Source organism: Nomia melanderi, chromosome 3, assembly GCF_051020985.1.
Source record: "Nomia melanderi isolate GNS246 chromosome 3, iyNomMela1, whole genome shotgun sequence".
NCBI classification, from domain to species: Eukaryota; Metazoa; Arthropoda; class Insecta; order Hymenoptera; family Halictidae; genus Nomia; species Nomia melanderi.
The window spans coordinates 15,034,105-15,050,264 of NC_135001.1; the positions used below are offsets into that span (position 1 = coordinate 15,034,105).

General features: G+C 35.2%; 1 protein-coding gene across 1 annotated transcript in view; it reads left to right on the forward strand.

The window, feature by feature from the left end:
• Window positions 1–8,300, forward strand: part of LOC116431716 (alkaline phosphatase) — a 424,481-nt gene extending 416,181 nt beyond the window's left edge. Inside the window, exon 9 of the mRNA XM_031987530.2 lies at window positions 4,160–8,300. Coding sequence (XP_031843390.2) covers window positions 4,160–4,552 — 393 coding nt within the window. The 3' untranslated portion in view covers window positions 4,553–8,300. The remainder of the gene's footprint in view (window positions 1–4,159) is intronic.
• The last annotated feature ends 7,860 nt before the right edge of the window (window positions 8,301–16,160 follow it).

The following is a 16,160-nucleotide window of genomic DNA, read 5'->3' on the forward strand; positions in this document are numbered from 1 at the left end:
GAAGAGGGACACAACTCTTACGATCGTTGCTCGATTGTCTCCGAAATCTATGGTGCGAGTAAAGCGGAACGATATCTCGAGGAATTATTGTTCGCCCGGGAGAGACTTAAATATCTCGCACCGGCGCACTTGTCATCCGTCATCCGAACTATCGTAGGACAAGGTCTTTCTTGCTCGTTTTCTTGCCAGTCGCCGTTTCCTCCTGGAATTGCTCTGTTTCGTCAATGCCCCGAGGACGGAAATGACGTTCCACAGATCGGTGTTATAAACAGAGTTACTACTTTACGCAACAGTCGGTGTCTTGCTATTTGATCCGATTGTAATAGTAAGTTGTAAATGTAATTCACACGAAACGCGGGTATGTTTTATAGAGACGAGGAGCTATTCCCGAGGATTGTACATTTCGTGATCCCGTTAAGGCACAGATTGGATCGGACGAAATAAAGTCGAGCACTGCTCGGTTTTGTTTGGGAAAATGCGAAGCAACGGCATCGAGGAAGTTACAGTGGAATGGAAATTCTAGTTACGCGTGGAATTCTTATATACTCAGTAAAAGGATACACATATTCGTTGAAATTTACGTTTCCGTTAAATGATTAGCAACTCAAAAACAGATTCTTAACTCGCAAAATGGTGAAGATCTTTTTATTCTAATTTATTATAATTTTACGCGAGGGATTCCTATATCTTCAGGATGATACGATATTTATTAGACGTGCCTATACAAACATTCAAAAAACAATTTTGAAACGAAATTTCACAGTTAGCAGGTTAATCGTGTACAACTCGAGAACTAAAGTACAGAGCACATAAGTTCCTAAAACATATTTCACTTGTTTTCATCTATAGAGTCACTGTCTAAAATACAAACATCTTTTCATGATTCGCTCGTATAAATGACACAGCAACAAAAAAGCAATGAAAATACTTAATAAAATTTCACATTACACCAGCCATACACCAGACAATCCTAAGTGCTCTATTCCCGAGAAAGAACTCGAAGTACCGATCAAACTACTACACACGGCTTCCCCGTGGTTAAACAATACCATCGCATATATCCTTTTCCATAAAGGGTTAAAGTGCCGTTCCCGAAACCGTGAAGCCCGTGGGCGATCATGGGAAACGCCGCGTAAGATCTTCGCCGAGTTTATCCGGCGCGTCGATTTTGCCGGGACGAATCCCAACGCCACGCCGTTGGAATTTCGAATTCGATGAAAGTTTTACGCGTATTTCCGCGGTGTGTGCTCGATAAAAATGCTTTCGCCGCTCGCTGGCGGCCTCCGGGCAAAAGATTTCCGCCCCTTGGTCTCGGTCCCCCGCTACCGCCGAGATGTGCTCTTTCATCTGATCGCGGAGCTGTACGTGTCAAAGAGATCGGCCGAGTTTCAGCCACACTTTGAAAGCACCCTCGCGAACTTCCTTTTTCCCTGCGCGGACTGGAAAACAGGACCCCGGGAAAAAGGAGAAAAATTCAAAGAAAGTAAAGAAACTGTTAAGCCTTGGAAAATCGCACGGGTATTTACTCGGTGAGTGGCGGGATATTGAGCGATAGGTAATGTCGGCGGTATTCAGCGGATCAGAAATATAATATACGGTAATCATAGTTTGAAGTGGAGATAAATGTGATTGATGTTTCTGTGAGAGGTTATTACTGGGAACACGTATATATTTCAATAAAGAAATGATTCAAATAACATTGCAATTGAAAATTGACTTATGATACTATACGGTGTGACTGGTAATGAATGTTCTTCATTATTATCAGTTTTATCGTAGTGAAAAATATGTCTACAATATTATTATATGAATAATTCATAACAAATATTATTGTCTTTTTATAATATTATTGCAGTATTTTTGCAATTAAGGTGTCCATCATATAAATTGAAAATATTTTCTTTGGATAGACGAATACGTGGTAATTAGAATATTTTGAATCGTTGGTATGAGATGTGATCATAAATCTAAATTTAGATGAACGCAACACAAAATAAGTACACTACGAATGTTAACGGAAATACATAATTTTAAACACTATTTTATAAAAAAGGTAGCTACAATGAAATTTTACTTGCATTATAGTGGAGATTTTATTATAGTAATATATATATTAACTGTAAAATTCTGTTTTTATTTTGAAAATACTACTTCTGAATATGTGATGAATTAAATTAGACGAATCCCTTTGTACCCATCAACGAATTCGAAAGTTCGGTAAAGCCTTAAATGCGAATAGAACAATTTTCATCTTACGTACGTATAAACTAAAAAAATTTGATCCAACATCTAAAACAAGTATTTTGATACATCCTATGAGTTTGACGTAAACGAGAACATTTATGAGGTGATTGAAAAATAATATTGCGTTTGAAACCATGTATCGAACGTGGTAGGCGCTGGTGTCGCTATGTATCAGCTGGCCGTGTATCATAATTAGAAGGTTGGAATTGCGCTACCGTCTCTCCTGATTTCAGTAACGAGGCCGCGTACTGGAATTTCGTTCATGCCGGTGAATCGCAGTCCGGCACGAAATTTATGGCGTGATTTATTGGCACTCCGGCTCTGTGATTATCATTTTGGTGCACGTTTCAAACAGGTTAATTTCGGCCCTAAGGAGTGGACAAATGGAAAACGGGGAATATCCATTCTCCTGAACTATTGGGTAGTAAACTAAGTTACTGTCTTTAGGATCCTGATCATATACTGTTTGCTCGTACTAGTATACAGTTGCTATTCTAACGCGCAGAGCAGTTCCATAAGGAATACCGTATCACTACAGATCGAATGTGGCATTTAAAACGATCGGGAATATCCTCAAGTTTTTTTTAACGAGTCCAAATGACGTCATCACTGTCACCACATGGCAGACGGACTAGTTTCAAAATTGATGGAATCCTTGATAAGGATACGTGGAAACGAGTTTGGCAGCAATTAGATTATCGTATTGACATTTGCAGAGCAACGAAAGGCGCTTACATTGAATATTTGTGAGTTCACTTCGCTTTAACTCCCGGTAAATAATCTTTGTCAGTTACGTTACATATGGGTGAAATTGTGTATTTTTAAAGAATGTTTAAGTAAGTACACCGTACCAAATTTAAATCTTTTGCATCGTTCTGGAATGCTCTGTACGATCTTCGAAACAGTTTGAATTTTCCATAAGCAAAGTTCATTTCGATGAACTGAAATAAATACGGATATTATTCTGCTACATTGTTACAAAATTTTCTACTAGATATGTAATGGAACAAAGTTCATTTGTCAATCGCGTGACTCGAAGAATACATCGCCAGCTTAATGTACCATAGCTAATAGTATTCAGCATGCTTTGCGCATATATTAAATACTGTATGTATCTCTTGCATATTTTACCTGTATAAGTGTTCACAGTCCATTACTAAACTATAAATTAACATTTTATCTGTATAAATGTGCGTAATCCATTTATAAACTAGAAGTTATGTCAGTGTTTTATAATCCTGAGCTGATAATGAAATATTCGAATTTAAAGTGCATTAAATTAACCCTTGAACCAAACATAACATTAACAATAGGAGTACGAAACGCGGCATAACAAGCCATTTCAGATTTCTCTTATCAATTATCCATTGAACAGAAAAAAAATACTTTCCTAGGAGAATATTGAATGAAAATTTATTTAGCTCCGTATGTACTAAAATATAAATCAATCAATGTATCGACAAACGCGCTATTATAACTTTTATAATACAAGCAAAAGTAAATCAATCAAGTTAGCTGTACAATTTAGAAACATATTCATTTAACTGTACAATAGCAGCAAATATAAATCAGGCAACTCAGTTGTATGAGGTTGTCCCATAGGTTTCACGCGCATTCTCCTCGCGATATTTAGTGTGCTTAAAGTTATAAAAAAATGACATTATAAAGCTTCCAGAAAAATGAAAAACGATAACAAATCATAATAGATACTGCAGAATCTAAAAACACGGCATAAAATATTGTGCATTCATTAGACATTGATAAAACTAAAGAAACTTTTGGGACAACATAAAACAATAGCAACGGATATAAACCACTCCAGCTAGCTGTACAACATGATAAAACACAAATCAATAAAATTAATTGCCCGCTAGTTCCATCAGCACCTATAACGAAACTTCCTTTTGATTTCTAGACGGCAGGAGTGCCACGAGCCTGGGCGACTCATGGCGGGGAGGACGTGCCGGTGTACGCCATAGGTCCGCTGGCGAGCGTCTTGTTCTCCGGCAGCATTGACCAGAGCTATATACCGCACGCCATCTCGTACGCAAGCTGCCTGGGCCACCACGCGAGCCGGTGCTCCCGAGATTCCACGTCGAGCAACGACACAATGAGCGTCCCGATAAGCTGTCCCTCGGCGGAGCCGAACAGCGCCGCGATATCCAGCGACGTGATGAATGACCAAGCCAGAAATCCACCTACGAAATCCGCCGCGCCCCCCGAAGCGGCCGGCCGCCGTTCACCGACCAGCGTCCTCCTGCCCCTTGTCCTGGCCATCCTGCTGCGTCCGATCCAGGGAACGAGTTAATGCCTGTCGGAGTCTCCTCCGGCGAATGCCTTCCCGCTAGCCGCGCACGAAGAAGCTCACCCATAATCTTTCGGGACAACAGGTGATCCTAACGATCGCCGAACGCCGAAAAGATCCGAGGATTAAGAAACCCGAACGATTCCGTGTCGGACGAAGGATCCGGGGAACATTTAACCGCGTTCGTGGGATGGATCCGATGGATGGATGGGGTCAAATGGAGGGTCTAGTAATTCTTCGTGATAGAATGACCGGGCGAAAGCTTCGGGATCAGAGACTGATAGCACCGCGGGAATAAATGAGCTTTGAATTGGATGGGGAGGTGATGGTGGTGTTCATCGTTTCGGGATGTTCGTAACGCGAGGATGGCAAGCATTTATCAATGATTGGACAGGAATGTATATTTTTTGTGGAATGGTGGTTGCGGAGTCCGGGGTGGGGTAGATGTGCCGGTTGGGATCAGTGCAACTGTTTTAATCATTTCCATGGTTATCGTTCTTCTTCATCATTATGTTTCCTTGTCTATTTTATTTTGAAGTAGCTTATTATTTATGTAAATTTTATTTATCGGTTTGACATAAATGTTCTTTTGGAAGTAAATGTGTGAAAAATTAGTTTTGGCGTATTGAACAATGGAAACACTCAGCAATTGTATCTTCTGTACTGACTGATTGAAACGTGGAAACATAATACTATGATATAAACGACGTAAATGGTGTTCTAAATATATTCTAAAAATATTTAACATGTTAGTTACGTGTGTTGATTGTGAAATTTTGAAGACAGATTAACAAGGACGTTTTCCTTTTCCATTTAGTTGCTAGTTAAATACTTCCCGTTGTGTAGCGTACCTATCATTTTGTGACTCTAAACGTTCTATTGATATAGAATAAACGACTTCGAAGTTTTAATCATCGACCTAGACTTACTAATGTCCGTCTAATTTTCTAACAGGAAGTGTGATTTAGAAGTTTCATATAAGTTATACGTATCACCAATTACGACGACCAATCAGCACCTACTGAATTAAAGGCTGAAATACTTTAACTTTGAAACTCATAATGATAATTGGTCGCTAATAGGAATATTTACATTCCGCAGTTAGGCATCGTGAAAGCCAAGGAAACACCGAAGCAAATGAAATGAAGTGAGTAGTAACGACACAGTTTAAATTGACGAGAAAAACAAACTTATTTAGAGAAAAGGAATACTAACAAAATTTATACGAAATCCTATAGGACACCTTGTACAATCTATGAATCTTCTGAAACCAAAGTGCTCACGGTATTTCAATCCGAAAATTGCACCAATATCACTTTATTTAATTACAATTAAAAATATTACTTTAATAGTTTATTTGAAAACATCTAACAATAAAAAACACAACAATTATATTCACATATACGTATAACACAATTATGGTATTACGAATAAATACAGCAAAAGTTGTTAATAACATAACTATTTCACTTCTAAAGGACCACAAAAAAGTAACGTAAATGAATAATAGTGTCCCACCGATCCATATATAAAAAATAATTTTAAAAATGTGTTTATATATTTTTAACATAATTCCTTTTACTTAATTTATTAGTTCATTCTACACATTTAATACATGGTATTGCTTTTTTATGTTTATGTATGACGGTAAACATCAATTTTAATGATAATGTCAAGCCTGTACGAATATAAGATCGCAAAGTGTTAAAACATAATTTTCTCGCGTTCCACACAATTCCCAAAATAAAAGCATTGTAACTCTGAAAAATCCTTTAAATGGATCCACAAATGGTGCGTCTACCCTACTACTGGACACGACTAAACCAACTGGTGTCTCCAATTCACCCAACAATATTGTGTCGCGTCGGGATGAACGAGCAGTAATCCCATCCCTGTGCTCCTCCAGAGAAGAGTCTCGTGCAACATGAAACGTACGTAACACTTGGCTCAAGGCGTGACGCGCCCGAGTCAGTAGATGATCCCTGGATACCAGACGATCCAGGAAATGTTCGAGAACACGCAACAACGAATCAAGCGTTTCGCAACGAACGCTATACGAATAGCGATGAACAATCGAATTCCAGAATTCGAAATGATTCGAAGCTTTCCTAATACTGTGAATATTCGAAGCACTTCGAATGTGACTTGACTCTATAATATTCTTGAAAGACTTGGTAAATTTTGAGCTTTGAACGATTCGTGCTAAGAAATATTGAAAGTCTTAATAAATTTCGAATACTTCATAATGATCAGGTTTTTGCTTGTTTATCAGCCCACCTCATCTCATCAGGACTTTCAAAACTTTTAATACTTTGTAGCTCTATCGAATCATTGAAAGATCAAAACTTACTATATTTTTCAAGACCTTTTATGGAATTAAATCAATGGATTCAAAATATTCATCGTTACACGCGAGCCCCGGATGTTTCACGATGTATACTACAGAGAGTGGCAATTCAACGCGAAGACCGAATAACGTATAGATCGATAAGAATTTAGTGATTCGATCAAAACGATATTCGACGAGTTTCGCCCTTAATGTCCCCGCCACTCGTCTCGAAAAAGGATTTAATGGCCGTTCTTGCCTAATTTCGCTAAGACTGTAGAATTATATGACAAGGGTAGCGACAAGGGGGCGAGATTGGAACAGCTTGGGGGACAATTTGCGAAGATAATGACTGTCTTAAGATTACTCGGTGAACTTTGCCAACTTTCAAAGCTCTTCTACGATCTAAATGAGGTTTACAAGTGGTACGTGACGAGGATACTTCGGACGATGGTTGCGAAGGATCTCGATGAACTCAACGGTTCAATTAAACGGGTGTTGACTGCTACGAAATAGATACCAGTTGTTCACGAAACAAAGCTTCGTGAAAGTTCGCGATCAGATTCACGGCGCACAGGCAGGGAGAGGATTAATCTCGGTAATTATTCTGGAAAAGAGGTCTGTATCCGATTTCGATAATTTTTTAATGTCTTGTCAGATCTATCGCTTTCAGTAGTTACAGATACAAAACCATATAATTTTTTTTATAAAAAATATTTGTTCCCACTTTTTATAAAGTGTGGTTAATCGAATTCGTTATACGCATGCAAGTATTTCTTGTTTACTCTTAAAACGATTACCCGAATAATTTCCGTGGTTACTATCTGTCTCGAGTGTGCTAAACGCAAAGACATTCGGTAAACGATATACGATCCGAACATTCGGAAATAGAGAATTCAATCTTGTAAAGATTATTGTATAAACGGACTTTATATGAAATAAAGATGCGAGAATGGAAGGCTGCTTGCTTCTCGACGGGCGATTTGGAGCAATGTAAATTTGTACGATAAAGAGGAAGTATTTTATCAACAGTTCGCGTCAATGATGTTCACACTGACGATTTAATTGCATTTAGAATTTTCGATGCGACAGGGCATGTTCATTTTTAAGTGTTTTTCTGTTCGTAAAAAAAGAATTGAAGTGTTTATTCTATGTGTAGATTTTCATGTCAATAATCAAATACCTGAATTTCGTTGGCGTATTTTATGATTTTCAAACTGATCACGCATATAATTTAATTTTAATCTATTAACGGCCATAATCCTTTAATAATACCTAATAGCGCCATAATGTTGGAAATGCGTACTTGTTTATACTGCAACGTTGCAGATAGGGACATTTGTTCGAAATTTGGTTTGTAGTACCTCTGAAAATTTCATTAACATTTACGCAACAACGTTACGTTTAAATAAGCTGTAGTTGTCACTGGGATTTCGTAATTAATTTGAAATACAGAGTTCATCTTTCATGAATGTAATGTTTCAATCAATAAAAAACAAAATTAACGATGATAAAGTCGCTATAAAACACAGTCTAAGTTTCTAATCCATTTATTGATACTTTATTCAAGAGTTAAATAAAACAAATGAATTGTTCATATTTATTTATCGAGAAACATCTTCAATATTTTACGTGAGTTATGCCAATAATAACACATGATTAGAAATTGTAAATTCTGCATATCCGTAGTACATACATTTGAAAATCTGAACTTTCAAAAATTCCGTTGCCGTTTACCATGCATTACTTATTGAAACTTCTAAGTGAAAAATGTTTGCACACCCGATCATTTCGTGACTGTCTCGTAATTATTCAATATTATTAATCTGAAAAGCTAATTTCATTTATTGTTAATCAAAATTTCGATAACCTTCAACAAATAAATATTTATTTCGCAATGGATATATATAAAATAATCATAATTTTTATTCATACAATTAATTAAGTATTAATAAAAATATTTCGATTATAAATGATCAGCTATTTTAAGTGATAAAACTTTATTCACTTCAATTTTACACATTAATTTAAGTTACAGTGTTAACCTTAACAATGGAGTTATTAGGAACCACATACAAATTTTGGTCTCGTTTAGAACAATGAAAATGATTGTGATGTCAACCTAATTACATCCATAGGCTAGTAAGAACCTCAATAACGTGACTTTTCCTTGCTGTAATATTCGAATAAGAGATGGAAAGCGCACTCGAAGTAAAAGAATTACAAGAAAATTACGCTTCATTCGGATTTATGATAATTTACTTGATCTTAATAAGCATTCTGGCTCTATATAGAATCTCTGGAGTGCATGTCGGTTTGTTAATTGCGTGTTGATTAGTAACGAGATTAAATCGCGTTTCGGTGATAGACACTCTGAAAGGAGAGGATTAAGAGAAGAGACGACTGGATTGCATAAAGGCGATACGAATGGAAACCGCTGAACATCGGCAAGATGAAATCAGCTTCGCTTTAACCTCACCAATTACCACTCCCATTGAAAGTGGCACTGTTACTTTTCAACAGAATTGAATACGCTCTTTCGTTGCCTTTAGATCGTTATTTTGTTCGTTCTGACTAATTGAACTATTAAATGTAGCGAATAACCCAGTGTTATGGAAATAAAAGATCTAAACTGTTTCATTGCTATCATGAATTATTTTAGAATATTCTAAAGCACTTTTGCTGGAAACGAAAGAAAGTTAAATGAAAAGTACATTTACTTTATGGAAGCGTAACTCTTTGAAAGTTTAATAAAATTTACTTTTCCGAATATATTTTCATAGATTGATATTTCAAAAATATTATGTATCAAGTCTGACAGAGAAGTTGAGACGATTGACAGAATTACGGTACTTTAAAGTTAAATGATTCAGCAAACTCGTTTAGGTGTACATTTGTAATCATCGAGTACTATCGAGCATCTTTGACATAATTTTACCCTAAAATGATTAAAAATCAAATGCAGAATTAACAGGCAAGCTAACTGAGAAACTCACAGTTTACAGTGAAAAAGCAATTACAACAAAATTTAAATTCATTAGAAAAAAAAGAAATTTCCAATAATCTTTAAAGTTTCAGCGTGCTATTACTTTTATGTTTCACTTAATAAAATTCTACGGAGAAGAAGTAATTTTTTAAACAATTCTCATTGTCTCAAATTGCTACGAAAAGTTTAAATTTCAAATAAAAATCGGCAGTTTAATAATTACAAATAAAACATTGGAAAACGAACGCAGTGAAGGTGATTCGTAACGAATTATATCGAATGCCAAACATAATTGGGATATTTTAGCGCAAAACGTTCTAAATGAAAGCAAAGAGGCCATGGTGGAAGATTCTGGACTCGAGGTAATGCAACCTACACGTATTTGCCTTGTTAAACTGCACGAGTAGTTCCGTCAAGATCGTATCGATGGCGTTTTCGCTTATTCATGTTGCGCGAGCGATAGAGCCGAGGGTCGCTGATGAAACCGATCCATTTTAGACTGGCAACAGGGGAATCGCTGTAGAAACTTGCAGCGCATATCTCCCGTATGTATTAAACGTAGATTCAGAAACAAGATCCATACCGACCCGAAGGTTACAACTTCGTGCAGACGAATCATTTTCCAGCACAAACATGTACCTATTCATGCTACCGGAATATCGTGTCTGTCCTTACCACCACTTGGTAACTGTTATTACTGTTGGAACGATTTTGGTATTTACGCAGTTGTTGTTGTCCGATAAAAAATTTTCGGACAAACATCCATTCGTTTCATTAGCGTCACTGCATTTTTATCTGATCATATATAGACTGCAAATCTGTATGCAAATTCAAATTTTTCAGAATATAATTAAAACGGTGGATTCGCGACGGGAAATAGTTCTTCTCAAAAAAATATTATGAAAAGTACTACACTTTGGATATTTTATAAATTTTTCTTTGAATTGCGTGCATTCTGTGCAATTTTGCACTTTCACATTTTGCATAAATACATAAAACTCCGCAGTCTAATAATAGAGTACTCTGAAGCGAATCGGATAATTTCCTATTTGATAGTAACGAAATAAAAACGCTTGAGCCTGAACAATAAAGAATGAAATGGGATTTTTAAATTTATCTTTCACGAATAAGAAACGAAAAGAGAAAAGTATGACCGGCGATATAACGAATGTGAACTGGATTTTTATTTCAGTGATCCGCCTCAGTCTACCTTATTGTACTGTCGTATTATGTTCTTAAGCCATTGCTCTATGATTTCTTTCTGAACGTGATTCATCAAACTACTTTGTTGTTAATAATTTATTGAAAATAAGAGATAATTCAACATTGTATTTTCCTTAATGTAAACATAAAACGATATCCCAAGTTAACAATAAGTTCCCAATGAAAAATTGATAATAATTACCGAATCACATCGACAAGAAAGAAAAAGTATACGACGTTAGACGTTCTGTTTGTCATAGAAACAATTTTCAGAGTACTTATTAGGTATTAAAATTAACACGATATAAATTTTTCTGCATTACGTTCGAGCAGTAAAATGATAAATTATTTTCTTGAAAAATTTAGAAAAATAATATTATATCAAAAGGTGAAGTGTTCGAAACACAAGGAAACTTCATCTTAAAGTTTCGGAATGATCTGGAGAAGTTAACCGAAGGTTCAGCAAAAAAAAAAAATAAAAAGACTTGACGAACGTAACCGTGAAGTTTCAAAAACGGCCCCGTCAGCTTGCTCCTAAACTTTAACAAGAAATACTCAAACCACAACGTCCGTTCTTATTGATTTCTTCGCCATTGTTTTATAACTATCGTTTCGCGGCAGGCAACAATAAAAGTTTATTACGTTTAGAAAGCAAGCTAAACTTTTATCTTTTGATGCTTCAGGATAAAATTTCAACCTGACATGTATAATATTCTGACCTTATTTCATTGGTGGTAATTAAATTATAATTGCTACTTTGATTACGATACCGTTATTTACAGTTGTGATAAAAGTAACAATTACAGTTTAATTACCGTTATTAATTCTTAATCAGATCAGTTTGCCTTGAAAATTTCAGTCTAAATAACACCGTTTTAAATTATATTTAAAATCGTAATTTCTCGTGTGGTGTTAGTATCTTTTATTATAATTATACTATATTAAATTCCAAATATCTGATGCAATAATTAATGAGTTACTTCGAGGAGGAAATATTAATATAGTTTTCTGTTCTTTAAAGAAGAAGGCTTTAATTCTGTTTGTCAAAGAATAAGTCTCAATTGTACTTTAATATTTCTATAAAAGTTCAAAGCGATAACAGAATCTACAATAATCTATCATTTCTAATGGACAAAGTAAAAACTACTGAAAATGTCCATAAAATCTAAATAAAAATGCATATTCGAATCTTTATTCGCTTTCGTATTCTGTACATTGTAAAGAAATAAAAGTATTCATTTTTACATTAATATTTTATTTATCCGTTATAAATAACAATCATAGCATACGTTTAGTTGCTTTTATCACGTACTATTTTACAATCAAATTATATTCACTTATAAACTATTCAACGTTTACTTAGAGTTTTTAACAAATATTATTTAATATTTATGTTTCGAAAATATGTAATTGTCGGTTGCAGAAAAATGAATTGAAACTCTAACCATCGTATCTATTTACTTCGTCGCAGACTGTTACCGATAAGAGATGCTTGAAAGAAGATCCAATCGTTCAAGTATTCTTTTCCATGCTTCAATTTCTATCGGTAATACGTAGGAACTCTCGGTTCAACCGGTTTAGGGTCCACCATCGTTGTACTTATCTGTTTCCGTAGAGTATCAAGGGAATTAGAAGAGAGGACCTATCCGTAGATATTCCTTCGCTACACGAGCTTGCACTGCTGCTTATACGAGAAGGGAAACTCGTTTATAGAGAAATGTCTTCCCTTGCATCAGCGTATTAGATTCGTTTCACTTGGTCAAGGATCGTCGACGGGAATAAACCGTTCGACCAAAGAAAAATCCTCGTGGCGGGATTGTCTATTTACTATGACACGACGAAAAGTGGAAGCAAACAGGACAAGTATACGCTTCGACTAAAGTCCCGGCAAAACTTTAGAAACGTGACTCCGTTTACTTTTCACTAACCTGAATCATGTTTACCCTTCGTTTGCTGGCTTTCATTGATATATCGAAGAAATGCCTGAACGTCAACGAATTTCTATTACTCTTTGCGCAACTAAACCAATTAAACGGATTCCTAACTTGTTATTTATTACTTAAGTCAGAATTGTTCACACTATACGTACATTTTCGCGTTGCAGTCATATGAATTATTAATGTATATGTGATGTTTTCGATGTTGCGATACAACTAAAAGAAAGCATCACAATTTGCACAAAGAAATGTCTGAAAAATATGGAATAACAATTTTTCATGGGAGATTTCGTTTTCTTTGTAGGTAATCAACTTTGAATAGTCTTGAGACACGCACGCATTAGTGTTTACGAATAGTTTCATTAAATCAGTTTATTTTATATTTTTCTACTCGTTTTTTCATAGAGCATCAATCTGTAATTCTTTTTATTACAATTTTGGGAAATATTCTATACAAATTATGTAGTATGCACTACTGTCTAGCCCTTGAAACTATTTTTAGTAAACCCAAGAAAGCAGCAAAATTGTAAAATGTATGAGAAAGAAAATATGTGTAGGTACCATTAGACCACTACAAGACATGGATAAATGATCTGTCGTCACGTGGACGATCGATAGCAGGAAAAAGAAGGTAATAAATTTTATTGTCTGCATCAAATTAGTAAGCTTCATTGTCAGAACGTACAGAGACTTATTATTTCAATCTTCACTTTTAAACATGATTGATCAACGTAATTTACAACAACAATATTGTACTAGATTGAATTTTAGTTTAAAACCGTTTAACCTTCACTCGACCTTTAGAAACAATCGCAGCAGAAATTAATCTCGATTTGGGTCGAAATAGAATCCTAAAGCCTGATCAAGATTAATAATATATACAAAATAATATTGACAGTTCCATTTTCCCTGAATTACTAAAAATGCAAAGTAATTATCTCATTATACAGTGAAAAGTAACGAACAGAATAAACTTATTGCTAGTACTTAAAAATTCTATTATGTTTAATATATATTCTTTTGTTAGAATAACATGTTGCACTAGACGCACTATAACCAAACACATTTAAGCGACAGCAGTTTTATGTAAACCTATAATATTGCATACACTGAAGTTCGTGAACGGAAAACAACATATATTTTAACAACTCTTTTTCGACACATATACACAGAAGATTTGATCCATCTAAGCAGTAGAAAGTTTTGACAATTTTTGTACAGGAGTATATATTAGTACAGTTACATAAATATAAAAACTTAATGTGGAACAGAATAAGCTTAGTGGAAAATTATTATCTATTCATGTCGTGAGTATCAATTTGTAAAAACGTTTTCATACTTCCTGATATTGTCTCGTTCGTAAAGAAATTTAAATCTATTATAATTCCTTTTACGACCTCGTTGACTAAAGTTATTTTATCATTAAAATTCTGCCAACGTAACAAAAAAAGTTTACGTTCTCCGAAGCTGCACATTTATTTCAATGATTAAACGTAATAAACTTGATCAGAAATGTTAAAAATGACAGAACTAATTTGACATTGAAACGCTGAAGGTTAAAACAGCATAGAAATTTCCTACTGTTTTTCATGCATGTAGCAAGTTCTCTATTATTCCTAATAAGAAATCGTATTAAAATCACAAGCAAAGTTGTGTTATATTAGAAAATATAACTCTTCTAAGAACATTAAAATCCCATAATCGTGTTTACACGTTCTCACGAAAAATCATGTAAAATGAAATCGAAGATAAGTCTACAAATTTTGTCCATTGTAACATATTGGTTTTACAAAATTGTATAATACGATTCAAATGATCTTCATTTTTACAAAGAAAAAATTTCATATTGTATTGTAAGATACAATACTTTAGAAGTGAAATAATTGATTTCTCTATTTCTTCTCGCAATGAAATCCATAGCAATAAATAAATCGAATAATCGATTCATAAACAGCAGAATGTAGCTACAAAACGAAAAAGAATGACACCTAAAATTCGGAATATACACGGTTATGTGTGAATTTGATCGGTAAAATACGTCAGTGTTTACACGAGTCACGGAAAATCGGATAGAAGATATGAAACCATGAAACTGTGTATACTCATACATTAACATGGTTCTTAAGAGCTTAATTGCATGCGTTGAGTTAATAGGATGAGTATTTTATTAATTTTATTATAACAATAATAAAAGTAATACTCCAAAACCAATGTGAGAGATATAAACGAAAGGATGGTTGAATAGATTCGCGAAGATCCACGGTATTTGTCGCGGGATCCATTGCGCATGCATGCGATAAAAATGTTCCTTCCTCTCAGGCGTTTCGCGTTCGGCGAATGCCGGTTATGCTGCTGAAAATGACAACGAATATCTTCGTGTTTCATAGGATCGTTACGAACGACGCGTGTGTCGCGGGCGAAGATACCACGCGGAGATCGCCTTGTTTCTTTGTTACGACCAGTTTTATAGCCGCGTGTTCTTACGAGCTGGCTATCGGCCCGATAGAGAACGTTTTTGAGCACTACTAAAAGCGCAGTAAAAACTCGCTCCTCCATATCGCCGCGAACGTCCACGTAAATACCTTGTAAACAGCGATTCTGATCGATGCTACATCACCACCCTGTAACTAAGGATCATTCGGGAAATATACCTACTTGAGTCACATAAAATATCGATAAATATATATTAATACATTGTTGACCGGCGACGGGTTAACTCGTGTTTGCACTTGCATTCGCTATTTCAATTTTTGAAACGCAGAGCATTGTAGAATATCGAATAAACAAAATATTCAAAGGTATATAAAAGATATGTCCCAAGTTTCATTTCAATCCATTATGTACATTGAAGTTTATTTAGATTGTCCCATTTTCATATTTGGTTACGGAATAATAACCGGTGACATGGGATAGCTTCTGCGTGAAATTGCTGGTCAACAATGTGTTAAACCTTTGCGGTCGAATGCCGCCATAATGGCGACTCCGAGCTTCGATATCTAAATTCGAAAGCTGCAAATGAATAATTTAATTGTTCAGATAACGAGAGATAGATACGTGGTTTCCTTTTTTTTCTAGTGTTTAAGAATTTGATAGATGACTCAACATTTTCGTGGACAAGCTCTCATAAGTTTCAAAAAGTCCCGACCGGGAAGGGTTAAA